Source organism: Perissodus microlepis, chromosome 18 (assembly GCF_051167445.1).
Source record: "Perissodus microlepis isolate ML-2025 ecotype Zambia chromosome 18, ASM5116744v1, whole genome shotgun sequence".
Taxonomy (NCBI): domain Eukaryota; kingdom Metazoa; phylum Chordata; class Actinopteri; order Cichliformes; family Cichlidae; genus Perissodus; species Perissodus microlepis.
The window spans coordinates 5,344,729-5,372,319 of NC_140478.1; the positions used below are offsets into that span (position 1 = coordinate 5,344,729).

General features: G+C 39.2%; 2 protein-coding genes across 2 annotated transcripts; both read right to left on the reverse strand.

Moving 5' to 3' along the window:
- Nucleotides 1–1,737: 1,737 nt before the first annotated feature.
- dpydb (dihydropyrimidine dehydrogenase b) lies at nucleotides 1,738–17,797 on the reverse strand. Its single transcript, XM_084912745.1, has 25 exons — nucleotides 17,684–17,797; nucleotides 12,755–12,865; nucleotides 12,553–12,635; nucleotides 11,735–11,822; nucleotides 10,900–11,061; nucleotides 10,579–10,775; nucleotides 10,225–10,306; nucleotides 10,007–10,094; nucleotides 9,685–9,792; nucleotides 9,263–9,432; nucleotides 8,960–9,170; nucleotides 7,983–8,167; nucleotides 7,231–7,446; nucleotides 6,660–6,824; nucleotides 6,123–6,191; nucleotides 5,936–6,019; nucleotides 5,675–5,795; nucleotides 5,435–5,554; nucleotides 5,219–5,361; nucleotides 5,065–5,119; nucleotides 4,842–4,963; nucleotides 4,223–4,372; nucleotides 2,768–2,830; nucleotides 2,477–2,554; nucleotides 1,738–2,383 (listed from the first exon to the last, which is right to left on the reverse strand). Exons 1-25 carry the CDS (start codon nucleotides 17,711–17,713, stop codon nucleotides 2,219–2,221), a joined length of 3,066 nt encoding a protein of 1,021 aa, XP_084768871.1. The 5' UTR covers nucleotides 17,714–17,797; the 3' UTR covers nucleotides 1,738–2,218.
- On the reverse strand, nucleotides 17,514–27,401 carry odr4 (odr-4 GPCR localization factor homolog). Its single transcript, XM_084912746.1, has 14 exons — nucleotides 27,282–27,401; nucleotides 26,896–26,999; nucleotides 25,415–25,531; nucleotides 25,156–25,248; nucleotides 23,450–23,556; nucleotides 23,332–23,368; nucleotides 22,838–22,981; nucleotides 22,667–22,762; nucleotides 22,439–22,486; nucleotides 21,871–21,990; nucleotides 21,626–21,740; nucleotides 20,482–20,685; nucleotides 19,665–19,715; nucleotides 17,514–19,411 (listed from the first exon to the last, which is right to left on the reverse strand). Exons 1-14 carry the CDS (start codon nucleotides 27,379–27,381, stop codon nucleotides 19,341–19,343), a joined length of 1,407 nt encoding a protein of 468 aa, XP_084768872.1. The 5' UTR covers nucleotides 27,382–27,401; the 3' UTR covers nucleotides 17,514–19,340.
- Between the last annotated feature and the right edge of the window lie 190 nt (nucleotides 27,402–27,591).

Consider the following 27,591-nt stretch of genomic DNA (forward strand, 5'->3'; position numbering starts at 1 on the left):
CTGCTTGGTGAGCACTGCAGCAGATTCCAGCTCTAACAGGCAGCTATGCTCTTAATGCTGAATTCCGCTGGTAAATTGGGGTAACTTTTGACAATTTGGAGGGTGGAGCCCAAAGGAAAAAGAAGTTCTTTCTGCATAGAAGTAAAAGTAAGCAGCAGCGGTTATGGTGAATTTACAGTTCACATAGACAGAAAAGCCACTGGGAGACTGCATACCTGAAATGTCACACGGGTGATAATGAAAGTGTGGGACAATGATATGAATATATGCCCCTGTGCACCTGCAAAAAGGCCCAGCACTGACCAGGTGTCAGAGGTGAGCATCGCCTTCACAATCATAATCAGTCACATCCTTTACAGTGGAATGGATAGGGATATAAATTACAGAAATGACTATGTCTGTTTGTGAAGCTACTTGTGGATCATATTGTACTGTGTTCTCTTGACAGACATAGCTCCTACTTGAACGTTTGTTTTGTCTTCCTGAACAGACAGACACAAGCATATATTACGGATGTCTTTTTTTTTTTAAAAAAAACAAACAAACATCAGAACTAATAAATCTGCTATATATGGGATGATTTCTGAAAAATTACCAGAGCACAGCAGGATGATGATGAGAAGGCGAACTGTTTTTTGGGGGTTTTTTTTGTTAAAAAGTAAAGCTGAAACAAAGAGAGTGTGTAAGCAGGACATAGTGAAAAATAGTAAATTTCAGCTTCTAGGGTGAGATGAATTACCCCACGGACCAGTGGCAAGGTCAAAGACTCATAAAAAAACATTTAAATGTGCAGATTTATAGCGAAGAACAAAACCTTTTCTAAAATATCTAAAATGTATTTTATACAACCCCAGTTTCATGAAGTGAATGAAATCTTTTAAATGAATATTGTTCTTAGTTAGTCTAGTTAACGATCATGTTAAAATATTTTTTTAAGGGTGATAAGGGACTAATATTAGTAAGAGAACAAAGCACATTTCCTAGTGCAAAAAAGAGGAAATCTAAAAAAAAAAAAATTGTGTTTTCCAAAATAGTGATTTTTAGCTTCTTGAATTGATGAGGAAAAGGTGGCAATGTTTTTCCTGAATTTAATGCTACATTTTAAAAAGTAACTAACCAAATACTCAAGGGAAATATTTTCAAACCATTTCAAAGGTTGTTTCAAAATGTTTCAGCAAGAAAAAGCTTCCAGCCTAACTAAACTCTTCTTCTAAACAAACTTTTATTTCAGCCATGGAATTCTTACCGTTTACAGAAATTAGAGGTAAACTGTCTACTAACCTCAAACTTAACTCCCTGGTCTTACTTTGCATAATCAAGTGAGACTTAACTGAGCTCTTGGTAATGTGAAAACACTAAAGATATTTATTAACAGCACTACTGTCTAACCACATACAGAACCTGAATACAGAAATAGATGAGCATTATTTCACACTTTCTTCATTATATAGAACATAAAACATTTCCTGTGAACAAATTATTAGTGACTTTGCAGATTTTGGATTCAAAATTACTTATTAAAATTTCATAAAAATAGAGACAAACTACCTAAAAATAGTATAATCTAACCAGCCCAGAATGTATGTTGTTTACATGCACTAATGCAACTTTCATGAATATATATGAATATATAGGAACAAGAATATTACCAAATATCAAAAACACAACAAAGCTGTACTTAAATATTTGAATAGATATAATGTATGTATTAGGATGATAAAATAACTTGACACAAAGTAATGGTTGCTTTTATTTTTAACATTTCACAACATTTTCCTGATAACACATGTATAACAGAATATTTTTATGTTGGTTAATTTTTTTACACAATCTCACAAATTTGTAGAAAAATGTGCTCCATCTTACAGATATTTTCTGTATCCAAAAATACAGACATTTGAAATCACAGAACTTATTTGGGGAGCATTTCATTTGACTTGAATTAATTTGACATTCTGTAAATGCCTTTTTAACATTGAAATGATTTTCTACAAGAGAATAAAAACAAAGTCAGATTCAGATTTACCAACTAAATCAGAGTGGAATTATTGACATACACTTACTATATATACTATACAATTATTGTGATGTTATCTGCCTCTCTGCTCAGTGGTGCCACTGGAGCTGGGCTTTCAAACTAAGATTATACTTCACACAAATTAATTTACTGTATAAGACAATCCAGTTGGATGTCTTTGTTTTATTATTATCCTCGCCTTTAGCAGACAGGACTAATAGGTACACCTCTGTTGGGTTTGTAGGCTGTTTTCCTTTTGACCATCTTGATGCAGTCTATGATGGGACAGACACTGAGGCACAAAGTGCAGCCAGTGCAGCTGTCAGTCACGGATGGAAGATGAGTTTCAGGGTCGAATGTTATAGCCTTGAAATAAGAGTCACATTATGGGACTGAAGCAGATACATCTCTTGAAAAACAAGAAAGTGATGACTGTCTGGATATAGTAGAAAAACATACCTGGTATCCAGAGTCATTGCAGGTCATGTAACATTTCCCACAGTTGATACACATCTCTTCATCTATAAGAGCCTGGACCTGAGAGCACAGGGAAAGGCCATTGTTGTTGTTGTGATATTGATAAATTATATTTTACTGCTATCTGTGATCATGAGAAGAAAACCTGATTTAGAAAATAAAAAGTGATTACACATGTGGTGCAATGACCTTTTGTTCATTTATCTTTTCCTATAAATCACTACAATGGTCAGAATATTACCTGGTTAGAGTGAATGAATGAGAACTGTGTACCTGCTCCATGTTGTTAAGTTCCTGGTATGCTCCAATGTGGCGGAGTGCTCTGGCTATCACGTCCTATAACACAACCCGTCACCACACACATACATAAAAACACATTTATGGTTAAATACCAAATGCAGTGTCAGGGGCTGGGTCTGTCTGTGACCCAGCCTTTCATTCGGCTTTTGATCTCTTTTGTTGTATTTTGAAGATAATGTTAAGTTCTAGGTTCATTATTTAGTTGCCTCAAGTTTAATCTAGTTATGTTTCACTTATGTCTTCTGGTTAGTCTCATGTATTTCTTGTCTGTGATTTCAGGTTGTCAAGTTTGTATTGTCATGTCTGCGTCTCATGTTTCCTGTTTTATTTTGAAGAGGTCTTGTGTTTCTATGTTCATTGTGTTTCATTTTACTCTTCCACTGTGAAGTCGTTATGCTCATTTGTGTCAGCTGTTTCCCCATGTGTTTCCCTGCCTGAGTGTCTGGCTGTATCCCAATTCAGGGTCTGCAGCCTTAAAGGCCGCATTTTAAGGCCGATTACGTCACAGCGACGCGACGAAGGCTGTCCCAATTCAAAGGCTGCTCGAAATGCGGCCCTCAAATGCGTCCTTCATTTCCCTGAATTTTAAGGATGTGGCGGTGTAGACTTCGTGGCCCACACTATCCCAGAATGCATAGCGCGGCGGTGGGTGTGGATAATTTTGCCGAAAAAAAACGGCGGATGAGGGGCGCCCGAAGAGTAAACTTTAAGTAAGTACTGAATATTATGTCACTTATTTATGTGCAAATGTTTAAAAACAAAAAACATTAAAACTGTTGGCCACATGTCGGCAAAGTTATGTGACATTAGAGACGTTTGTACTAACTTGGTTTTAAAGCCTTTACTTTGAAATATACGCTGTTCAATAGCTGAGCTTAATCTTACAGAGAATGATCAAAGCTCATGTAGAAACAAACAAACAAATGAACAAAAGGTTTTCTCCTTCATTTCTGTCAAACAATGCTGAAAAGTTTCCAGCTGTTAGTATCATGGTTGCTAGGCAACCTGGGCAACGCGACGGAGGCTAGACCGTCCCATTTCACAAGCCTCGCACTTCCGGCCTTAGCGGTCTTTGAGTACGCGGCCCTTGAGGATCGTTGAGGCTGCGTACTTTAAGGCTGCAGACACTGAATTGGGATACAGCCTCTGTTACCTTACCTTGTTTCCATATCATGCTCCCAAGCTTATGAACTCATGCCAGGTTTCTATGTTCCAGGGTTTTGTTATGTTTAGCTCACCCGGTTTAGATTACGATTTAGTTCTGCTCTTTGCTTTATAAGTCCAGGCTTATTCTTCAGTTAATATTAAGTTTTGTTATTTTGCGTGTCTACACTTGGGTCCACCTTCTTCACTCCTTACAGTCTCTCAGCCAGACTGTGACATATAGCTTTATTGAACTCAACGTGCAGCACATGTATGCGTATGGACCTTGACTGGAGGAACAGGCTTCTGGGGCGCGTTGACCCGGCTGACGTTGGATTCCACCACATTGGTTTCACCAGCATCTCGGAGTTGTTTCTTGCACGCAGCAATGGCTTCCGTCTTCTCCTGAAGGTATGGACCAAAGCTAGGGAGACTCTAAACACATGCACATTGACCATTAAGAGGTGACAAATGGTTATTAGACAAATAACCATTTAATGTGAAAAAGAACAGGCATCTTCTTTTGATTCAAGGTTTTAAATGTCAGGACGTAATAAAAATAATCTGGTCTCTAGCATGTTTTAAAATTGGTTAAATACAACCTAAGGAAAATAACAACACATTACACATTACCCAGGTTCAGTACTTATTTAACAAAATTTTAACTGGAAGCAGAAGCAAAACTAATTGCACTCTTACTGCTTCCTCAGGAATTAAGAGGGTAAGTACCAGTCTGGCAATGATAATAAGATGCAGCTGGTTAACTCATTGTCATCAGCAAACGGGAGTACCTCTACTAGCAGCTAGCAGATGGTTTTGGCAGTTTGCTGGCCTGAAGCATTCAGGTGTGGGTTGACATAAGGCCAAGAAAGACCAAAAAGTTACTATAACTGTTTAGTTGTACCTTTCCAACCAGGCTTTCGAGTCTGGGAACTGGTTTTCCCTTCTGATGGCTCGCTGTTGGAGGTGACTGACCATCCCAGTCCTTTAGCTCTAGGCTCTTTAGGTACAGCAAGGCCTTCAGACCTAAACAGGTGTAATGTCACAATAATACAAAAGTAAATATTTTGAAGCTCTAAAAACGTAAATGAATGCCTGTAAAGCTCAGCCAAAAAGCAGTTACGTACCCACACAGTAATCCTCAATCAATGTGAAGTCCTGGTTCTGAACTGCACTACACACCTGTGGTATCCCGACAGAATGAGACAGTTGATCTAAGTGACTGGTCTGTGATCAACTTTTATTAAACGGCAAAACCTGTTACAGTAAATTGGTTATCACCTGTAACAGTGAAGCCCCAGCATGAAGAAACTGTAGTCCGCTCTCTGCTGAGTCAATACCCCCGGTGGCCAGAATAGGAAAACCTGGAATTGCTCTGGCGATGGCTGACACTGCTCTGAGAGTAATGGGCCTGATGGCATTACCTGAACACACCATTAATGTGATAAATAAGTTTATTCAGCACTGCACTATACTTTACCATGTGTGTGCACTTACCGGAGATCCCTCCGTATGTGGTGCGTTTTTCCAAACCAACACTTGGCCAGGGAGCGCCATCAGCTTTGAGTCCCATTAAACCTGAGACCGTGTTGGTGGCTGTGACTCCATCCGCTCCACCTATAACACAGCACAACATTTACAGACTTGTTAACAGGCATCTGCTAATCATTCGCTACATTGTGGATTAGTACTGAGCAATGTAAAATGATACTGAATGAAAAGGTGAAGTGTGGTTACCTTCATGGGCTGCCTTGGCGATGTCAACAATATTTGTAACATTTGGTGTCAGTTTAGCAAAGAATGGAATGGAAATGGCCTCACGCACCCAGCGACAGATGTTCCTTACCAGCACTGGGTCCTGATGACACAACAAATGAATAAATGGTTACAACTTCAAACTTAATTGTTCTTACATCCATTTCCTCCCTTGTATATTTGGGTGTTTTGTTTTTTTTGTTTGTTTGTTTTTTTTTTCTTCTTCATCAGTTGTGTGCGTACCTGTCCACAGGCCAGTCCCATGCCTCTCTCTCCCATCCCATGAGGACAAGAGAGGTTCAGCTCCAAAGCATCTGCTCCCGACTCCTAAACACATACATTTGTTATTTTTACAATTAAATTAAATCATCATTAGACTACATATTCTGTAAAAATGTTTATGATTATAGTGGTATATTGTTTTTATCACCTCAGCCATCTTGGCCAGCTCTGTCCAGTCTTCCTCGTTGTAACCACACATTATACTAGAAATCACCACCTGATGGACACAGAGGGATTTTTTTTTTTCGATTTTTAAACATCACACATTTTAGACTTATTTTAGAACTTTGTACTTCAAACTTGGGTGAATTTTGGTACAGTGGTGCAAATGGACACTGCTAGAGAACATGCACATGAAATGTCTGGTAAAGCACATGTGATGGAATGAAGCTCATGGAAAAAAAAAATCAAAGTAAGAAATATGTGATATGGTACAGAAACAATCCAGAAAAATAAGTAAATGTATATTCATTATTTAATTAAAATCATCATGCATTTCACCTGCAGTCAGCTGAGACTGAAGAAGTCACTTGGATCAGTGACGAAACGTTTCTCCCACAAAACGCTACGTTCAGATGAACAGAATCAACTTTTGAGACATACATTTCATTCAGCTGAACACACACACGCGCGCGCAACAACAAGCTTATCACCAAGGAAAGGTATGATGTAATATCAAACTTACGTTGTTGGGGAAGTCTTTTTTCAGCTCAGCAACCGACTGACACCAGTAGGCTGCTGTCTTCTCGCTGATGAGCTCAATGTTGAGGAAGGAGCCCAGACCGGGCCCATAAAGAGGGCCTGATGTTGTACCACGCACAATTCGAGGAGACACATTGGTCACCAGATCCTAAAGACACAGATTTATAGAGCCCATTCATGAGGTTAACTTCTTTTTTTGGGGTCCTTAAAGTGAAACTTGCTAGACACAACAAAGCTTTCGTGTTTTTCTTTCTGAAGCTTTTACTTGTGTTCATCTGGTAAAGAATCCTAAACAAATCACTTTTTTTTCCTTTTTTTTTGTAAGCTCACAATTTCCTGAGGAATAAATCTGAGGTTACATAATAAATTGGTATGGGAAAAATATAAAAATGCAAAAACAGCAAAGGTCTGCAAGGAGGAAATATTGATATGTTACAATGATTTATTGTAAGGTATCGTAAAATACATGTTCAGGTGAATAAATCTCTTTAATGCCTGCAAGTATAGTCGTTCTAGTGACTGGTGGTTTGGTACATTGTTTGCATGTGTGGTACCTTATCCAGTCCAAATGTCTTAGTCAGAGCGAAGCCCCATCCTTGTTCAAAAGCTCTTCTGATCATGGCTGTGCTAGTGGTAGGAGGGGCAGAGGCCAGGCCGAACGGATTTGGAAATTTTATTCCACAAACTTCAATGCTGATGTCCACCTGGTCTATAGCACTGTAGAACAATGGCAACTTTGGAACTGGGTCTACTGTTTGTCCATGAAGAGACTATGCAAGTAAAAGAGAAGGGATAAATATTTTTGGTAACATTATTGGTATGATATTTTGTGTATTATGCATGAGGTACAAAAATTGTACATGGACACTAAACAAACCATTAATAGGCACAAGTTCAGTAAGGAAGATCTGCAGTCATTCATATGCCTGCTTTCCTAGATGTTCACTATAACCTTCCCATGCTGTCAAACTCAGTGCTGTCATCATTATACTAGCCCAGTCACCTTTTTGATTGGATCAAAGAAGGCAAGCAGCCTCCATTCTGAATGGTTTAAAATCTGTGCTTTTCCATCGGATTCTCATTCATGCAACCAACCACCTCTCCATCTCCAACACCACCAGTGCCTATGTTTTGGGGTTTCCTGTTCTAAATCCTATCGCTACTGGGATTCTTTTCTGTGATAACGGGTCATTGGAGTCTAATCGCCAAATTCCTTCATTTTTCCATCTCAGTAAATCTTGTTCGGTTCTTCCAAATGATCTCTCCTTATCGAACTCATTGGTGTTTAGAGTCTTAGCAGACTTACCTGTATGTATCTGTGAATATGCCACGAGGCTTGTTTGCCATCATTCACTGACTCCACTGTGGTGTTTGCCAAACCAGCGACGTCTCCTCCAGCAAAAACCCAGGGCTCACTGGTCTGCATGGTGCCTGTGTTCACCTCTGGAGTACCCCAGTGACTCAGCTTCACAGGCGTCATGGCCTCAGTCACTACAAGCACCCAGCATATCAGTCAGTTTCATGCTCTGCCTCAGTCTAAACATCACCTGCAAACTTTCAAACCATTACAGATTTAATTTTGTTATGTAATAATACAAAATCTAGATGAATTTGCTTGCTCCCTAGTCTGACAGAATATATAGCAAGCTATACTGATTAACATCTCATCTAAGTTTAGCACAAAGAGTAAGGAAATTTGTGTTTGGTCAATTTTCTTTGCTGTAAAAATGCTTCTTTGCAATAAATGTTCTACTGTTGGAAAATCCCCCCTTAAATGGTGCTGCACCTGAAAGGAAAATGCATTTGTGGGTTGAGCAGCAAATTTTAGTATGTGGAAAAACTTGAAAAATCTCATCTGCTAGTACCAAAGAAGCTTATTCTGCTATTGACTGTTGTTTTGGGCTGCTGGTACTCCAGGTCTTTTTAACTGATGATTTTCAGAGAAATGTGCTTTTGTGAGTCAAGCCTCTGAACATTGACCAAACATTAAAAGGTTCCTTACTCAAAAGATGAACTAGTGTTGTCTACACCTAACAGAGAACAACGTTTTTGTGCTGTATTTAAATTACAGGTTTTGCACCTATTTCCCATGTTAAGAAACTGGGAGTTGGTCAAGAGACTAGCTCAGTAATGTATATTTTAAAAAAAATGTAAAATTAAAAAAGACAAACCAGCACTCAGAAACCAAAGTTTTACAATTACATCTGGATTTGTCATTACTTCTTCTAGTTAAAGGTGAAGCAAAAAGTTGGGTAATGTGTTGCGCAGCTGATTACTCATTACCTTGTGGCTCATTCAACATGGATCCAAAAGCACTGATTATGTAATCAGCCTTCAGTCTGACAATTTGCTCCTCGTCTTCAACCCAGTCACCTTCCTCAGTCAGCTCAGTGCGACAGAACTGTAACCCAGCAACATGCCCATTCTTCATAATGACCTCACGGGGAGACAGAAAAGGAAGGAACTCACACTGCTCCTCTTTAGCCAACTCCATCTGAGAGGAAAAAACGTCATACATATCAGTACACTCATCTGGTAATCTGTCTGTATGCTGCGTCAGTTGATCCATCTGCCTCTCATCAGCACCTCCTCAGGAACAGCTCTAATGTTGGTGAATCCCCTCCTGAAGCAGACATACACTCTTTTGGCTCCACAGCGAAGGGCTGAGGTGGCACAGTCAAATGCAGTGTCACCGGCCCCCAAAACTATCACCACTCCCTTTAGTTCTGGCAGAGAGGAGCGACACTGACACATACCTAGGCAAAGCGACAGAGAGCCCAAAATGTAAAAAACCACGTCACCAGCAAAAGTACTGTATGAATGAATGAGTATGTGCGGATACACTAACACATGAAAAGTTACGCGCTGATCAAAGGCTGTGAAGTGATGCTATTGTCGTATGTTTGGGATCGTGACTTCATATAAATAATGTGTATATTGTGACTTTGTTACTGCACATGTGAACTATAATCCTGTGGACTGGTAGAGGAACAAAAATTAAGTAGTACCTTTCTTGCTGGCAGAGGCCACCATGGGCAGAAAGTCCTTAGAAGTGAAGAATCCTTGATCCACAGTTAAACCCTTGAAGATTTCAGCTCTGTTGGCCTGTGGGAGACCTGGTGTCACACACACATTCACAGACACATGCAAACAGGACTTGATGAGGACTTAAAATGCATGCAGAAAAACAAATTTGATGGTTGATGTAATTCAGCAGTTTATTATAACTTTTTAGAAATGTGCATAATATCCAGACACATCCAGATTCCAGATGAATTTACAGGGAACTAAACTGGAATCTATTCATAATGGTTGTCAAGTGAAACTCACCAATCCCTATGAAGACAGCCTTAAATCCATCTTCCTTCAGGGACGTCAGAGTCATTCCATTAACACCCAAGCCCTTCTCACACACCACCTGTAGACGCCACAGAAACAAAATGTTTTAACTGAACTGTTGACTCATGTAAAGAGATTAGACTAATATAATGGATGCTACAAATACTATTTTAAAAATACGTAGCAGTATCTTGTGCCACATTTCATACCTTCACTCCCAGGTCCTTCATCAGGTTTATTTCAAACTGGACGACCTCATATGGAAGCCGGAATTGAGGGATTTCTGACATGCTGCATAGAAGAACATATCTCTTTGAATGATTTTTGTCTCCCCAATGCTATCATGTTGGTATTGTGTCTTTCATCTGTCCTCGTGCCAGCTTCTCTCTCTAATTTGCAGACATATTAAAAAAGGTTTACCCATGTCTCAATGTGCAATTCTAAAATTCTTTTTAAAAAGACTGAACCTTTACTTCCCAAGTAACTAACAATACAGTATAAAACAGCTTGAGGGAAATGAACACTGTCTTATAATATTTTATATAATAATAATGTTAAGATACCTCAGCCCTCCTGTGTACTTCTGTTTTTCAAATATTGTGATATTATCATATCCCAGACGGGCCAGGAAAGAAGCACAACTAATTGATGCTGGGCCACAGCCAATCAGAGCTATAGGGGTGTGGTAAGACTCTGGCAGCTCATTGAATGGTGGGAGTTCGGGGTTTCTTATCTGAGGGATGCCCATTTTACTAAACACCTGTAAAGAAACACATACACAAATGCACATGCCAAGAATAGTCTTTAATACACTACGTTTACATCATGGCTGATGTTAAATCAATATAATTGATTAGAAATGTGTTTTCTGAAAACTGTCGTACCTCAATAGCAAACTGCTGTAACCCTCCAATGTTAATGGGTCCTTCTTCAGAAGCATACAGGTTGCAGCCCCCTACACACAGCTCCGATGTGGGACAAACCATTCCGCAGGTCAAACCCAGAGGGTTGTCAGATAGAATGGCACGCGCTGCCCCATAGTAGTTCTGTTACACAAATACACACACTTGACATCAGAGTACTGCTATCTGGTATTACTTTGAATATCTGAAGACATAAGGCTATGTGAAGGCAGGATCGGGGACCCAGAATGCAGACTCTCATATGGACCTTAACTCAAAAACACAGCTTTATTATTGAACTTATGAAATACAAAACCAAACTGGAAACTAAACACACAGGCAGAACACACAGCCAGGAATGAGGGAGATGCAGACAATATATACACACGAGGGAACCAGGACAAAGAGGAATAACCTGGCGAAGACAGCTGGACATAATCTAACTGACGAGACAGAGGACAAAACTGCACATGCTACACACAGGGCAGGAGACTATCAAAGTAAAAAAGGAAGTACGAGAACATACACACACTGACTGACTAAATACAGGGAACAGAAGGAGTGAGAGAAACAGAGGCGCGACTGGGGAACAGGCGAATAAATGTGGAGACAGAGATAAGACAACATAAACTAGACAAGAAACCAAGATGACTTTGGAATACAAATAATTAACAGAGAAACCAAAGTAAGAGTAAACAAACAAAGAACAGAATCTCAACCTCAGACTATAAAATAAACCAAAACTAAAAGTCCAAAACAGGAAACGCTGGGTACAAGACTCGGGATCATGACAGAAAGAGTGCAGAGTGGATTCTACCTTATTGGAGATACTCGTAATGAATGACTTGATGTCCAGATTAGTTGGGCAGCTCTTCTGACAGGGAGCATCAGCACATTTTAGACATCTAAACACAAATTTTTCATTTGTTTCTGCAGCTTAACCAAGTAAGATTTCTAAAAAATAAAAATTGCATGCAAACAGTTTGGAGGATTTTTGTTATTTTAGACAAAAAACATCCACACACAAAATATTAATTTCCAACAAAAATGCACTAATACATAATGCAGTCGTGACTATGGAAGGTTACTGATAAGACCTATAATTCCATAAGGCTGTAATGAAACAAAATTGTTACACAGTTTGTAGTGCTGTAATGTCTAATATTATAATGGATACATTTAAGATAATACTTTTCATGTACAGTGTCTTAGTTTAATGTGCCAGTACGTCACTATCACGATTTCGTCTCATAAATAAAATTTACATTTTGTACATTTTGTACATTTTGTCATGATGGTGTAGCTAACTGAAAAAATAAAGAAAGTCCTGGAAAAAAAACTTTCTTTTGGCATGGATTATTATTATATTGTGTGTACAAATGTCATGGCTATTCAATTAACAGTTGGATTCATCCAACTGCACTGCTGCCCTTTTTCTCTAATGGTGATAAAAAAAAAAAAAGTACATGTGTGGAACTGGCCTGACAATGATCAGAATACTCTTCTTTAGCTTGCATTTGTTGTGACCATCTGAAATTTGGTGTCTTTTTTAACATAAGTTGAATGTAAATCATATTTGTGACATATGCTACATTAAAAACAAATAAATAAAGTAGCCTCTTCATTAATCTTCACCTGAGAGCTTCTCGTAGTGCTCCTCGCTCGCTCAGTGTTGTATGCTTGATGTCGTCAAAGTTGTTTTCTAACTTCACACAAGACTGGAAAAAAGAGTGAAGATGATGAATGATGTTCCAAGCATTAAATTATGCAAATGCTCTGATTTGACTAAAGATACTCTTTTAATTGAAGCTACGTCTTGTTTGTGTATTTTTCTTACACCGCAGTTCCTTTCAGGGTTCCTCTTCCAGTGTTTCTTTTCTTTCTTCTTACTGGCTGTGGATATGATCTGAGCATGATGCTTCACCCTTGGATTCAGAGCTAGGATGCTCTGAAAAGAAAAAGACACAGGATTGGATTCTTAGACTGCACGCCCTAATAAACATGAGTAGAATCTTCTTTTATTTTCCAGAGACTTTGTTTTAGCATTTCAAGTGGCTCCATAGCATAGTGGTTCACATTTTTGCTTTACATACAAAGGAATGATCCAGGAAAAGCATCCAGTGTGTTTGTTTTTATAAAGTGGTATGGTTGCAGAGGGAACTAGATAATTATATTCAGAGAAGTCTTATGCCACAACCCCAAATTCCAAAAAAATTGGGGCACAAACCCATCCATATTTTCTTCACAATAAAACATATTTCTAACCTTTTATTATTTCATGAAATATATTTTCTCATATTTAATAATGATAATCCATCCATTTTCTTCTGCTTATATGGGGTCAGGTTGCTGGGACAGCAGCCTAAGCAGAGAAGCCCAGTCTGTAGCAAACTACCTAATCTAGCTTTTCCAGGTAGCACAGAGGCTTCCTAGACCAGCTGAGAGATAAACCTCTACCGAGTGTCCTGGATCTGCCCCAGGGCCTCCTCTTGGTTGGACATGCCCAGAACACCTCACCCACAAGGCATCCTTGTCAGATGCCCAGACCACCTCAAAGGCTCCTTTATACAATTATAATTATTATCATAATTAAGTTAACAAAAGACAACAAAGGCAACAAAAGACTGGAAAAGTAAGTGGTCTTAGAAAGAAACAGCTGGAAAAATACTTTGCAACTAACTAGGATAACTGGTCAAAGGTCAGTAATATGATTGAATATAAAAAGAGCATCTTAAAGAGGCACAGTTTCTCCACAGAAAATGTTTTATTTTCTGAGCTATTTCCCCTCAGTGCCCTTCTGTGTGTCTATATAGTGCTGGCTTCCTCTTATTCCTTGTCAGTCTCTATTTTCTTGTAAATGGTAACGGACTGATTCTTATGTAGCGCTTTTCTACTCTTTCGGAGTACTCAAAGCGCTCTATACAACATGCCACATTCACACAAGCACTTTATCTATACTTAGTGCTATCTAACTACATTCACACACATTCTCCAATGGACGCATCGGAGAGCAACTTGGGGTTAGTATCTTGCCCAAGGATACTTGACATGCAGATTGGAGGAGCCAAGAATCGAACCACCAACCTTCCGATCAGTGGGTGACCTGCTCTACCTCCTGAGCTACAGTCACCCTTGCGTTTCCTCATTCCAGGTTCCTGTTGTTATAGTTTGCAATTCCCTTTTAGACATTAAGTTTTGCTTGTTGGACTTTTTACAGCCTAATAAAATGGCTTACTTTCTTCTGATTCCTACCTGCTTCTGTGTCTGCATTTTGGGTCCTCAACTTCACACTGCACAGTCTGCATAATATGCAGACCGTAACAACATTATTTTTCTTTACAGCACATTTGCTGAGATTTGCCGACAAGAACATTGAAACTGTGGAACATTCTAGGAAGTCTGGCTGTTTTCATGGTCGGGGTCAAGATGATAAGATAATGATGAGGTGCCAGGTCGATGCACTGAGCCAATGTCACGTGTTGCATTCATATATAACAGTAGAAATCGAGAAATTAAGCTTGTCGCACACTGACGCCTTGTTACATGAGGGAATACTGAATAGTATTTTATTCATGTAAATTCTGCCATTAAAGAATATTATCACTGAATGTATTAATCCAACCTGACCTTGACTATTTGAACATTAGTGGCTAATGATCTATTGAACTGGTCTTAGCATATCAACGCCATCATTAGTTTCCAAAAATATGGGACATTTTATAAAATTTTGATTAAAAAAATCAGTTCATTGTAGTCTATACTTGATTGGAAGTACAGTGATAACACATCAAATCATTCAAAAATGTAATAATTTAATAATTTATTTGATTTTAAAATCAAACAATTTGGAGAGGGCTTTGCATGAGACTAACTAAAAGTAATACTAAAAATATTTTCTACTTCTATGGGGCTAAAACCTGAGAAAATCCAGCTAGTCAACAGTTCACCCAGAATAATTTACTACAGAGGCATCCAGCAATTAACACAAAATATGTTTTGGCATTGCATAAGCCTTCACAGAAAAAAAGTCTGCATGGCATGATGTTGCCTGTCTATCATTTAGCATCAAAGATGACTTGACAGGTGTGTTATCCACGCCATGTGGACTAATACATTCAGCTATGAGAACAGGTGTCCATGACATCCATGATTTGTGTGTGTGTGTGTGTCTGTCTGTCTATCTCTCTCTCTCTCTCCATATGTGTGTGTGTGTATATATATATATATATATATATATATATAGCTTTCTTGTCTTGACATAAAGACAAGAAAGCTCCTTACCATGCATGGAGGGTTTCACCCCAAGTCCAGCACCCTGAGACTGTACGCTAAGCAGAAGGAAGGGGGCCGGGGACTGGTGAGTGTCAGCACCACAGTCCAGGATGAGACAAGGAACATCCACGAATACATCACAAAGATGGCCCCAACTGACAGCGTGCTCAGTGAATACCTCAGGCAGCAGAAACCCAAGAAAGTGGAGGAAGGCGAGGAACCATCATGGAAGGACAGGCCCCTGCACGGTATGTACCACCGGCAGATAGAGGAGGTGGCTGATATCCAGAAATCCTACCAGTGGCTGGACAAAGCTGGACTGAAAGACAGCACGGAAGCACTAATCATGGCAGCACAGGAACAAGCACTAAGCACAAGATCCATTGAGGCTGGGGTCTATCACACCAGGCAAGACCCCAGGTGCAGGTCCAGGTGTGTAAAGATGCTCCAGAGACAATCCAGCACATAACAGCAGGGTGCAAAATGCTAGCAGGCAAGGCATACATGGAACGCCATAACCAAGTGGCCGGCATAGTATACAGGAACATCTGTGCCGAGTATAACCTGGAAGTCCCGAGGTCAAAATGGGAGATGCCCCCAAGGGTGATGGAGAATGACCGAGCTAAGATCCTGTGGGACTTCCAGATACAGACGGACAAAGTGGTGGTGGCTAACCAACCGGACATAGTGGTGGTAGACAAACAGAAGAAGACGGCCGTAGTGATCGATGTAGCAGTTCCGAATGAAAGCAACATCAGGAAGAAGGAACACGAGAAGCTGGAGAAATACCAAGGGCTCAGAGAAGAGCTCGAGAAGATGTGGAGGGTGAAGGTGACGGTGGTCCCAGTGGTAATCGGAGCACTAGGTGCGGTGACAGATCCCGGGAACAACATCGGAGATCTCTGTCCAGAAGAGCGCAGTCCTAGGAACAGCTAAGATACTGCGCAGGACCCTCAAGCTCCCAGGCCTCTGGTAGAGGACCCGAGCTTGAAGGATTGACCGCCCACAGGGGCGAGTGGGGAATTTTTTTTTTTTTTTTATAGATAGATACACACATACATACATATATGTATATGCACACTGACATCTCCACTTTGACCTCTGTGTCAGTTATCTATAGGTTGTACAATCAAACACATGGCTTGTTACATAATACCAGGTGATCATGTTCAGACTGCATCGTGCGGCATTTTACCCACTAAATCCTCACCGTTGCAACGTTACAGTGATTAGCCAATGTATAGGTCTGTCGTATATCTCTGATAACTCTTCTGGTCTTTAATGTTAAAATATATTCATCTTGTAAGCATGTTATCTTGACTTACTGAGACCCACAAATGGTACTCTGGATAGGACAGGGTATAGCGTTTTTAGTTATGTTGGTGCTCCTTGACCTGATAGAAGCTTTTTCCCCTTTCCAACTGATGGTTCTTACTCTCAATTTAGGTGTCCTGCGTGGCCTTAATATATCAGTGAAGTACTATGTCTCTGTGCACCCAAGAGGACTTTTAAAAGAGTAAAAATCAGGTGACTCAGTAATTCCTTTAAAAAGCATTTAGACACCCATGTTCTCAGGCACTTTGACAGTGCCTTTTTTCCCCCTATTTATCTGTTTTGTGTTTCCAGAAGCGGTTTCATTTCATTAAAAAACATTTTTATTTTATAAAACATTTTATTTTCATGTCACTTTGACATGTATTATTTTGCCACAAGGCAGAGAACACATCAGTGTGCGACATGCAGAAACTGTGGGTGGCTCAGTGAAGCCAATTTCTAAATTAGTAAGATGTGTTTTTACTTTGTCCTAAAAACGCTGGATACTTTCATTTCTATTTCAGTATCATCTAAATCACACCAGGGCACTTCTCACACTAAAGTCAATACTTTACATTAGTAAAAAGAGTAACCCAATGAATCTCCATCGTGTGACTTTGCGGTCAGGCTTGCTTCTTATAGAAAGAAACGTCTCACCCTGTGGGCAACCGAATGTTGAATTATACACAGGCCTTTTCTAAAGACACACACAGTAAGGAAAGTACTCTTTGTGCTGAGAAACTGATGGACTCAAAGGATATGCAGTGCCCTGTGCATGGCGGAAGTCCATTTGAAAACTGTGATATGCCTGCAAGTCTGATGAAACTGTATATGATTGTGACTGACTTACTGTTATTCCAGGATCACAGCTGTATGTATAGTTTCAATTTTTTCTTGTGAAATGGTCACAATTAGAGGCCAGTCATGTGCAAATTAGCCTACTGTTAAGCTTCTAGATTAGTGGAGAATAATCTTTGAATCCCCATTTGTACTCATAAAAATTCTATGGACACAATTAGAATGACTTTATTTTACTATGGCATGGAAAACATTTTTGGAAGCGCAGTTATCCACACAACACCTGTATATGTGTTGCTAGAGAATGCTATACATTGCATTTTCCACTTAGTATATATCATATGAGAATATCCTGCTATAACATATAACACAGCAAATTTACCTCAATGTCTGGAAGATCTTTACTCAACATGGTGCTTCAGCCCAGCTTCCAGAATAAAAGCTTTTAAAAGGTTGAAAATTATCCTCTGCAGATTGTGGTTGGTGTTGTGGTTTAGAGGTCTGAAGCACTGTCCGGGACTACTCTGCTCACAAGTGGAACTATATAAGAGCTTACGACCGCGTCACCCCTCTTAACAAAAATTTTAGACACACAGTTTGAAGGCATCAAACGTCATACTTTCTCCTGCCAACCTGTTGATGAGGTGAACTTACAGGCAGAGCTCTTATCACTCATATGAGGGTTAAAGTTCAGCTTACAAACTCGGCTGCAGCTAGCAGATTCTGGGTTCACTGCACCAGAGTTTGTAAGCTAGACAGTGACCACGGCAAAGTTCAAACTCCACCTCTAAGAGGGGAGTGGACCTCTGCATATTTTTCCTCTTCTATCTGGTAAACAGTTCTGTGTTAACCCTTTTTGTCTCAAGGACTCTATTCTTTTCTTCTACTTTGCGGGCGCTTCCTTCTCCATACAGAGGAGAGATCAGCTATTCAAGACAGCCAGAACTTGACTGATCAAGCAACTGGATATCAGCAAGTTCTCCTGTAGCAATATAACTGATTCTTCCTCCATAGTCTCTACTGGTTTAGATCTAACACAGCTTAGCGCCATCTTCTGACAGTAAGGAACATGATTGTCATGTGGTTGGTTGCGGTTAATAGACTTACATTAGTTTATGTTAGCTAACTAGTGACAGAATCGATAACGAGAGAAAAATAAGGACACTAAAACTAAAGATCACTTTAAGGGGATCACATTTGTGCTGCCCCTGGCCGCAATACCGAGTTTTATGTTAAGAAACAGAGGATATACTGTCCACTTTCACTGTCTGTCTCTTTTGAGTACTGTGTGGAGGAGAGCACACTTACAGAAGATGGCGCTAAACATGTTTCACTTATTTCTTAAATCCAGCTAAACAGACAGTGTTACATCTATTTCAGTTTTTGAGAGCAGGGCTCAATGGTGTAAATTAGCCTTTATACATCTAGCGCTTCATGTGCTCTTTAACACAGCCAAGGACACAACCACAGGCTGTGATTTCACGTGGCAAACTCAACCTCCTTATTGAAGAGGAATTCTGCTCATTTCTGGTGCTATATACATAGCTTTTATTTCACATTATTATTTTATTTCAAATGCACAGTGGAGCTAAGACAGGAAAGCTAGAAGAAGGAACACGGGGGAGGCAGTAAAAACCTGGGCATATGGAATAACAGAGCACGTGTCACCTGTTCTTCCCAGTGAGCTAAACCAGCCCCCCCAGATTTTTATTTTTTGTACTAATAGAGTGTATGTGTACAATTCAGAGTTCAAAACGATCCTTTGTCTTATACTGGGCCTCGGTGCGCTCCCTCAGTTCATTTTATGTATGAAACAAGTTGCTATATCTAGCTAGACTAGCTTATGTTCCCTGAAGGTGGTTGTGTGTCTACTGTAGCATTGTACAGATAGCTTAAATCCCCAGGACGCTATTTTCAGTTGGGGGATTTTTTATTTTTTAAATAACTGTAGTCAGCCCTTTTTGTTATCTTCTGATTCAACCAAGATCCACTTGGCAGAAAAGATCAAAACAAAACACTATTTCTTTATTTCATTTTCCTCAAATGTCATTGAGATACAGCACCGAGGCGGCAGTAGCAAGTAAGGCAACAGCTGTAGCCATGGCAACACCTAAACAACAAAAAGGAGGACAGTCAGGACAGAGTACACAAGCATGCATGTCCTTTAAAATATATATATATATATATATATATATATATATATATATATATTTTCGATAGTTAATCATTATCAAAGCACTACACAATAGACTTTAGTTATTTGAATACTGAGCCCTAACAGAAGACGATTGGATGATACAAAACATATAATAAGCAAATGTCTTGCTAACACAATTTATTAAATGTAGATGAGAGGTCTTTACCAATGTAGTTTTTCTTGTGCTCTGGCGCCTCGACTTTTTCTTGAGTGGGCTCTGAAAACATACAACACACATTTGGATCAGCTAGGTTAACATCCCTCATCACCAACTCCTGCTTGATTATTGTGAAAATGGCATAACTAAAGTACCATCAGTGTGCACATACAGATGTTCACTTGATTTAACGGTTAGAATTTGTTAGTGTCATAAAATATTGCAGCTAGGGAGTAAGTTTGTGAAGTCAGGATGATTTCATTAAGTAACTTGTTAATTATTTGTTGTTTCAGTTTAACTTTGTGATGGGAATTTTCAACAGACATCATTAATATAAACTGTAAACTGATAGTTATCATCGCACCACTGTTAACAACAAAAATAACCATTTATTGTTGTATTACTGATTACTTATTAATATACATCTGACCTCATATCTGCAGTTTGGCACGTGTTCTCTGCAGCAGCACGTCACAATTACATATTTTGCATTCATATAGTAATGGCACTAAGATTTGGTCTGGAGGTAGGTGGAGCAGGTCATCTAGTAATCAGAAGGTTGGTGGTTCGATCCTGATGTGTGTGAGTCAGATAGAAAGCACTTAAGCATAGGGATAAAAAGTGCTTGTATGAATGGGTGAATGACGCATGTTGTAGTGTTTTTTGTGCTCCAGGTGAGTAGAAAAGCGCTATATAAAAAAATGTGTCCATTTACCATTTAAACAATACCGTGACAACAAAAGGAGAAAGTGAAAACTGATACCCAAACTAGAAATTAGGTTTTGGTGTGAAAATACTACTTTACAAACACAAACTCTGTGCCCACCTGGTGTAATATCACACCCTGTGATTTCAAAAGTCATTTCCTGTCTGGTATCCAAGTCTTCCTCGGCTGCATCAATGTCCAGCATCTCCTTCAACCGCTCAGTCACCTCAGATAAACCCTCATCACTGAACTGGTAGTCACACACACAGAGTGGCCCGCTCACTTTTAGTGGACAAAAGATACGATGGGGGAGGCAGAACAGCTCTGAAGGACAGACAGAGAAGCGCAGGTACAGTAACTAATATTGAGAGGTCGTGGATTTTAACATCTCTTCTAATGGTGCTCATCTATTAAGACATGACAGTAAGGTTATTCACTTCTAACTTTCATTCATTCTAAAAAAGTTGCTTTGAAGACGTCACCATCAAGTGATCAGGTGTAGACAGACAACATTTTTCTTATTACTCCTCATTCCTCCTCCTTACTCATTTAAAGAATTGTGGGAGAAAGATAATAATAATACTAATAATGGATTGCATTTATGCAGCGCTTTTCGAGACCCTCAAAGCACTTTACAATTCCACTATTCATTCACTCAACCGGCCTCCTCAGTTCCTAGATGTTTATAGTATTGTTGAAAGATGACTGGGGAGAAAACAGTGGTAAACATGGCCCTGCTCTAACATTTTTGAGATGTGTTGCTGCCATCCCACTCAGTGCTTTGATACATTTTAAAATGCTACATTTTCACAGTTTAAACATTTGATGCTTTTTATGTCTTGACCTTTTTGGAATTGGGGCTGTAGTTGTAGCATTTGTACTATTTGAACTAAACTGCTTCAAAATTCAGTGAGTTATGATCATTTTAGCTGTTTCATCTCCATAGACTTACATGGATTAACAGGTCTGGATCCCCCTTAACAATACACAAGCAGTGTCATTCTTGTGAGAAGCACTGGCCACATGTATACATGTGGATACACTGTGTTCATACCAGACCAACTATGAAATTGGGGTTTGGGATTAACAATAGCGTGTGCCATCCATTACTAATTGCTCACCTTGTACTGTTGAGGTCAGGTCTTATCTGTGTTCAAATCCTGCCTCTATGTGTTCATTGGCTGGCAGTAAACCCACCCATGACCCTGAACTTATCTATGTACAGCTGTAAGCAAGTGATTGGTGGAGCATACTGTGTCTGCACCTTTCTGTTGTTTGTCTCTGCAGCTGCCCTTGCTCTCCTGGTCTGATGCCAGCAGCTCCTCCAGCATCATTTGAACTCTCGTGGCCACCGTAGAAACCACATCCCTCTTCAGCAGCTGTCCGCAAGAGAGGTTTCCATGAGAAAATAATAAATTCTGTTTTCATTTCATTTGTGGGTCATTCTTTTTCCTCAGATGTTGAACTTCAGATCTTTTATCTGGAACGACCCTTATGTTAAATAATTACCTTCTCTGCCAGTCTGGCCTTTGGCTTGTTGCTGTGTAGATAAGCTCTGCTGTGGATTGCTCCTGTTACTGACACGCTGCCGCCACACTGCTGAATCACATCTGTTAACCTCTTGTTTTCCTAACATAAAGGAAGGCAAAATTTTATTTCATGGTCATGCACAAACTTCTCAAAACTTGACTTAGCTTTACTCCAGCAAATATGTATAATTTTAACAGAAATGTACCAAACACAAGCACATGTGTCCATTTATGGCTTCACTGCCACTACTTGTGTGACGTGTCATCTACCAGTCACAAGGTCTGTGGTTCAATTACGTGCTACTGCAGTCTACATGTCAAAGTACCATTGGGCAAGATACTTAACCTACTGGATCCATAGGTGGAAACCTACTGAAGTTTCCACCTATGGATCCATCAGAATGTGAGTGTATGTGCAAATGTTAGATATGGAGTTTAGGTACAGAAAAATGGGTGTATGAATGTGTGTGTGCTTGGGTGAATGAAGCTTGTAGTAAAAAAAACAGTGCTTTAAGTGCTTAATTAGAGTAGAAAAGTGCGTCTCTTACCGTTGTGATGAGCAGCTGAGCTGTGTATGTCTGTCTCACATTCCTCCTCTAGAGAAAAACACTGGAAGTCAGAATTTTTTTGCTGCCTTTCAACAAAAAATCACTTGTTATTTAACATCAAGCCACAGCAGTCTATGTTGGAATTGATTTGCACATAAAAGTGTGTAAATAATCGATCCTAAACCAGCAATCAAGCATTTATTCATTCATTCAAGTATCATAAACAACCTGTCCCACTGTGAGCTCCGAGTTCTCGGGTAGCCTTTTTCCATCAATCAGACACAGTCCGCTCTCAATCTGGTGTGCCCACGCTTTCAGTCCTTCCTGAAACAGAAAACCAAGTCAGAACTGTTCCCATGAAGAAAAAAAAAGGTCTCATGCATAAGTGTGTGCTCCAACCTTAAGGCATTCCTCCATATTTCCTGTGCTGGTTCTGTTGTTTGGTAGTGGTAGCAGCATGTCTACATTTAGACTGCATGACACGGTGGCCCAGGAGGAGCACAAACCCGACTGGTACTTCCAGTCTGCAGGCTTAGCCACACTCTGGGAAAACATATAAACAACAACAACAGCATTGTATGAAAGAGAACAGCACAACATATATCAAGACTGTTAACCTACATCTCACTTTAAAAGGTTTAATTCACAACCCCTGATAAATGTAATGTGGAAGGACTTTACTGCTGTGTTTGTGAAGTCAGAACATAATAGATTTCCTTGTTCAGTGAATAAGACTTATAACACCATACTGAAATAGTGTTCCAAAACTGTGAGATTACATGTTTTGGGAAAAGCAAAGAATGTTCTTTGAAGGCAGTACACATTTGAGTAATATTTTAGAGCTGTGCAGATAGAAGCTGCTTTTCTGTAAGACATGAGAGATGCAAACTGACCTTGGGGTCTTTGATGTCAAAGGTTCTACAGACAGTTCTAGTCCACTGGGTTAAAGAACATCCACAAACACTGTACGGTAGCTACCTGAGCCAAAGGCAAAGCTGATGAAAAGGATACTTTCTGGTTTTGGGATTGATGTGCAGCGTGACACAGTCTGTGACATCATCATCTGCAGGGTCCCACAGGTGCTCAGAGGAGATCAGATTTTCCACTGCAAACAGCAGCTAGACACACACACACACGCTGCATGATGTTACCAATTTTTTACTTTTCTGTGGTTACATTTGATTTCACTCCTTTTGGAGTTGGGGATTATTCTAGCACTGAAGTGCAAATGTCAAAGACAAATTGAAAGACTGTTTCCAGTGTATTAAAGTTAAGTTAAGCAAGCTCCTTATGGAGTTGTAGGGTTTTCAGGCAAACCTTTGTCATCAATGTTATTTAAGATATACTTGACTGGGTTTAGAGCTTTAATTAGTTCAACAACATCAGCTAAAAGAAAGTTTGCATTTTGGTAAAAAAAAAAAAAAAAAGTTGAGATGATCACTGATGCTAGTGTTTTTGTGAGAAAGTTTCTAATAAACCTCTGAATTATTTTTATTTCTTTTATAGCTACATAAAGAACAAAATCATGCTCCAACAATATTTCCACCATCAAACTGAATTAGCTCTTCACACACTTTGTGTTTAGTCTTGAACCACATGAAAGTCACATAATGTCTTCCATCTGAACAAGCTAAGCTAACCCTGTTAGCAAATTTTAATATTAAATAAAGCATTTTTTAACAAATCTGTGCTGAACTGTAAAGACTTATAGTGATTATTATCCATTCAACACTAAGACAAAACTGGTAAAAAAAAATGCATCCATGGGAGAATGGCAAGGCAAAGTCTATGACCAGAAGGAACACAAAGGTTTGCCTCACATTTCCGAAAAAACATCTTGAAAATGTCCAAGACTTTTGAAAAAATATTTTGTAGCCTAATGAGAAAAAAACAAAACTCAGGTTTTTGGTAAGGTTTGATTCCCGTTACATCTGGCATAAAACTAACAGCATTTCATGAAAAGAAAATCTCACCAATAGTCAAAGTTGGTGGTGGTAGTGTGATGGTTTTGAGCTACTTTGCTGCTTCAGTACTTAGACAACTTGCCATAATTGATGGAACTATGAATTCTGTTCTCTACCAGAAACTCCTGAAGGAGAACGTCTGGCCATCAGTCAGTACGCTGAAGCTCGAGATCACTTATGATAATGTTCCGAAAAACATACCAGTTCTTGCTGCCACACGTAGCACATCCAGGTATTAGGTTTATGTGCAATTACTTTTTCACATCGGGCCAAGTACTGGAGGTTTGGAGGCAAGTTTCCTGCACTTAAATTGTCGAATTTCCTCCATGATTTTTCTTTTTTTTTTAAGCTTTGGAATTCACAGCTGGTGGAACTATCTATTTATGTGCAGCCACTTATGTGTTAACATTCATGGAAGTCACCACTACTGGAGCTTAGCAAGAGTGAGAGCATAAAGCACCAGGTGACAGACATATTAAAACATTTTATTTTAAATTTGACATATAGGCTGGACATTTTTTAGAATCACTTAAAACAATGATAAAAAAAAAGTAAATTGTAAAAAATTTTACAATGCTCATTTTGATATATTATCTTTAGGTCAAAGCCACAGAGAGTAACTGGATTATGGGCAAAAAAGCTCGTTTCTAATCACTTAAGTTGATTTTCGATTAAACTTCACACTACAAGCTATAGCACATTACAAGAATTTCAAAATGATTTTGCTGGAAACAGTGTCAACATGACTCTCACCTGTCGGAGTGTAGTTAGTGCGTCCTTGGCATCTGCATCAGTGATGATGAAGACTCCCACTACAAAGAGGCCTCCAGGCAGCATCCTGGACACCTGGAAATCAATAGCAAACATGAACCCTAGCAGTGTGCAAGTCCGTCTACCTAGGTGCACAGCTCATTTCAAAGCACATTCCACTCCTCATTTAATACATGAGCATAATACATGCTGAAATCAAATCAGTTTGTGCTGGAAGAGAGGCATGGCCCTCTTTAACTACCTGTCGAGCATGCTCGGTGACCCACTCCTTGTCCACAGAGTTTCTAGCTGCTGCAGCAGACTCCTCCTTTTGGGGGGTCCGAATTGCCATGACAACAAAATCCCTTTGCGTTGAGCTCTGAAATATTTAGTCAGTAATATTGATTAATCTCTCTTCACTCCACACACAGCATGTTGATGTCCTATCGTATTGTGACATATGGTGCTCGCGTATTAATTTTAAAGCATGCGTACAGTACTGTGCAAAAGTCTTTAGCCACTCTTTGTTTCTTTAGATTTTGCCAGAAAAATTGGAAATAGGTCCAGTGATTTATGAAAATGTGCAAATATACATGGAAATACAGTATACAGGCTAAAACTCAGTTATAATTCTAACTAGCTTGAAAGTCAATATTCAGCATGACCACCTTTATTCTTCAACACAGCATGAACTCTCTTAGGCAGCTTTCTAGTAATTTCTTTACGCAGTCTTCATGAATTGTTCTCTTGACTTTCTGCATTTTGTTTTTTTCTCTGTCAAGATGTTTAAATTAAATTTTATTTATATAGGGCCAAATCACAAAAAAAATGCCTTGAGGCGATTTATATTGCAAGGTAAAGACCCTAGAATAATACAGAGAAAACCCCAACAATCATATGACCCCCTATGAGCAAGCACTTTAGTAAGAGTGCAACATTACTGACTGCAATGCAGAAGCAAACCATAACAGAGGCTCCGTCAATGTTTTACAGGTGGCTGTAGACAATTGTTGCTGCACCACTTTCCTGACTGTCTGAATACATATTGACAATTTGAACCAAAGATTTCAAATTTGGATTCATCATTCCATAAGACCTGCTGCCATGGATTTTCAGTCCAGTTCTTGGAAACATTCCTCTGAAAATGGTCACATACAGAGACTATACTGCAATAGACAGACCTTCAGAAAGCCTGAAGAACTGCAGCTCAAGACCATGATAAAAAATGACAAGAATGTTTGGATCTTTGGAAATAAAACACAGAAAATGGGGGTGGCAAAATATTTCTGCACAGTACTATATGTAGTGCATTTAATTAATTTCCATCTAATCTTTGAGAACATAGAATCATTTTCACCATTTCACAGCTCACATAAAACTGAGTAACTCTGGACTCCATCCTGAAAGGATTTTAGTATTTTTCAACTATTTTCTGATATTATATGGACAGAAGGGCTAATAGACAGATTCACTTTCTTTTCTTTTTTTCTCATTTCACTTCTTAAGTTTAACACAATTGACAAACGTATTGGAATATTATTCAAAGTATTTGTGACTGTTACTTGCTTCTAAAAAGGACTTTGGTTGTAGCCCTGATTCAATATCTTGAACAAATTTTACATATGCCACCGCTAGACACACTCTTTGCATATAAAAAAAATTTGGTATAATGAATGCAAAGTTCTAAAGCCTCTGTTTTTACACATGGCCTAATACACGACAGATGTTAGTATACACAGGTACCTGTCCAATTAGCAGTCCTGTGACTGGGTCTGCCTTTTGTTCACAGAGTTTCGACAGATATCCCTCCACATCATCTTGGACTATATATCCACGACCCATTATTTCTGACAGGGAAATGAAGAGGTGATATAAACATTGCACTTTATCCAAGAGCTTCTGTAAATAAACAGTTCACGGAAAAGAGTTGTGGAGCACTACAACAAGTGAGTGTTTCTAATCTATAAATACGGTTGAATTAAAAGCAGTAAATATGCAGTCGCTCATTGATTATTTACAGCTGTTTGCCCCTCTAACTTTAGCTAGCTCATATTTTAGCAACATTTCATTAAAATAACAGTTCAGGTTCACTATAAAATACAGCGTGGACGTCATAAGCTTCCACGTACCATGGAAAATATTCAAAAGAATTGCTAAAACCTCAACCAAAAAAGCAGGCAATTTTGAAAGGTCTAATGGTTCGTCAGCAGACCAAAAAAAAAAATGCATTGACAGATTTCCGTCGCACGTCTGTGTCGTAATAGGTGACTCGGGATGGAAATGGTCAGTATGCCAAAGCAAACTAGCGCTGAGAGTTTTTCTTCAAAATAAAATTTGCTGCAATAAGAGCCAAGTAGACTTGGAGGCAAGACCACATAAATACATTGTAGCTGCCCATATACATTAAATTAACAATTTAACTTTTATATTCGAAGAGCG

Bases quoted from the DNA above. Each gene is read 5' to 3' on its own strand.
- dpydb (XM_084912745.1), bottom strand. From the start codon at position 17,713: ATGTTGAGTAAAGATCTTCCAGACATTGAG. The intron at 9,793-10,006 runs GTGAGTTTCACT...GTGTGACACCAG, and splicing joins GGCTGTCTTCATAGGGATTG to GTCTCCCACAGGCCAACAGA. The intron at 2,384-2,476 runs GTATGTTTTTCT...TCTTATTTCAAG, and splicing joins GCAATGACTCTGGATACCAG to GCTATAACATTCGACCCTGA.
- odr4 (XM_084912746.1), bottom strand. From the start codon at position 27,381: ATGCATTTTTTTTTTTGGTCTGCTGACGAACCATTAGACCTTTCAAAA. The intron at 22,763-22,837 runs GTTGGAGCACAC...TTTCTGTTTCAG, and splicing joins ATATGGAGGAATGCCTTAAG to GAAGGACTGAAAGCGTGGGC. The intron at 19,716-20,481 runs GTGGGCACAGAG...GTATGTTTTCAG, and splicing joins AGGGTGTGATATTACACCAG to AGCCCACTCAAGAAAAAGTC.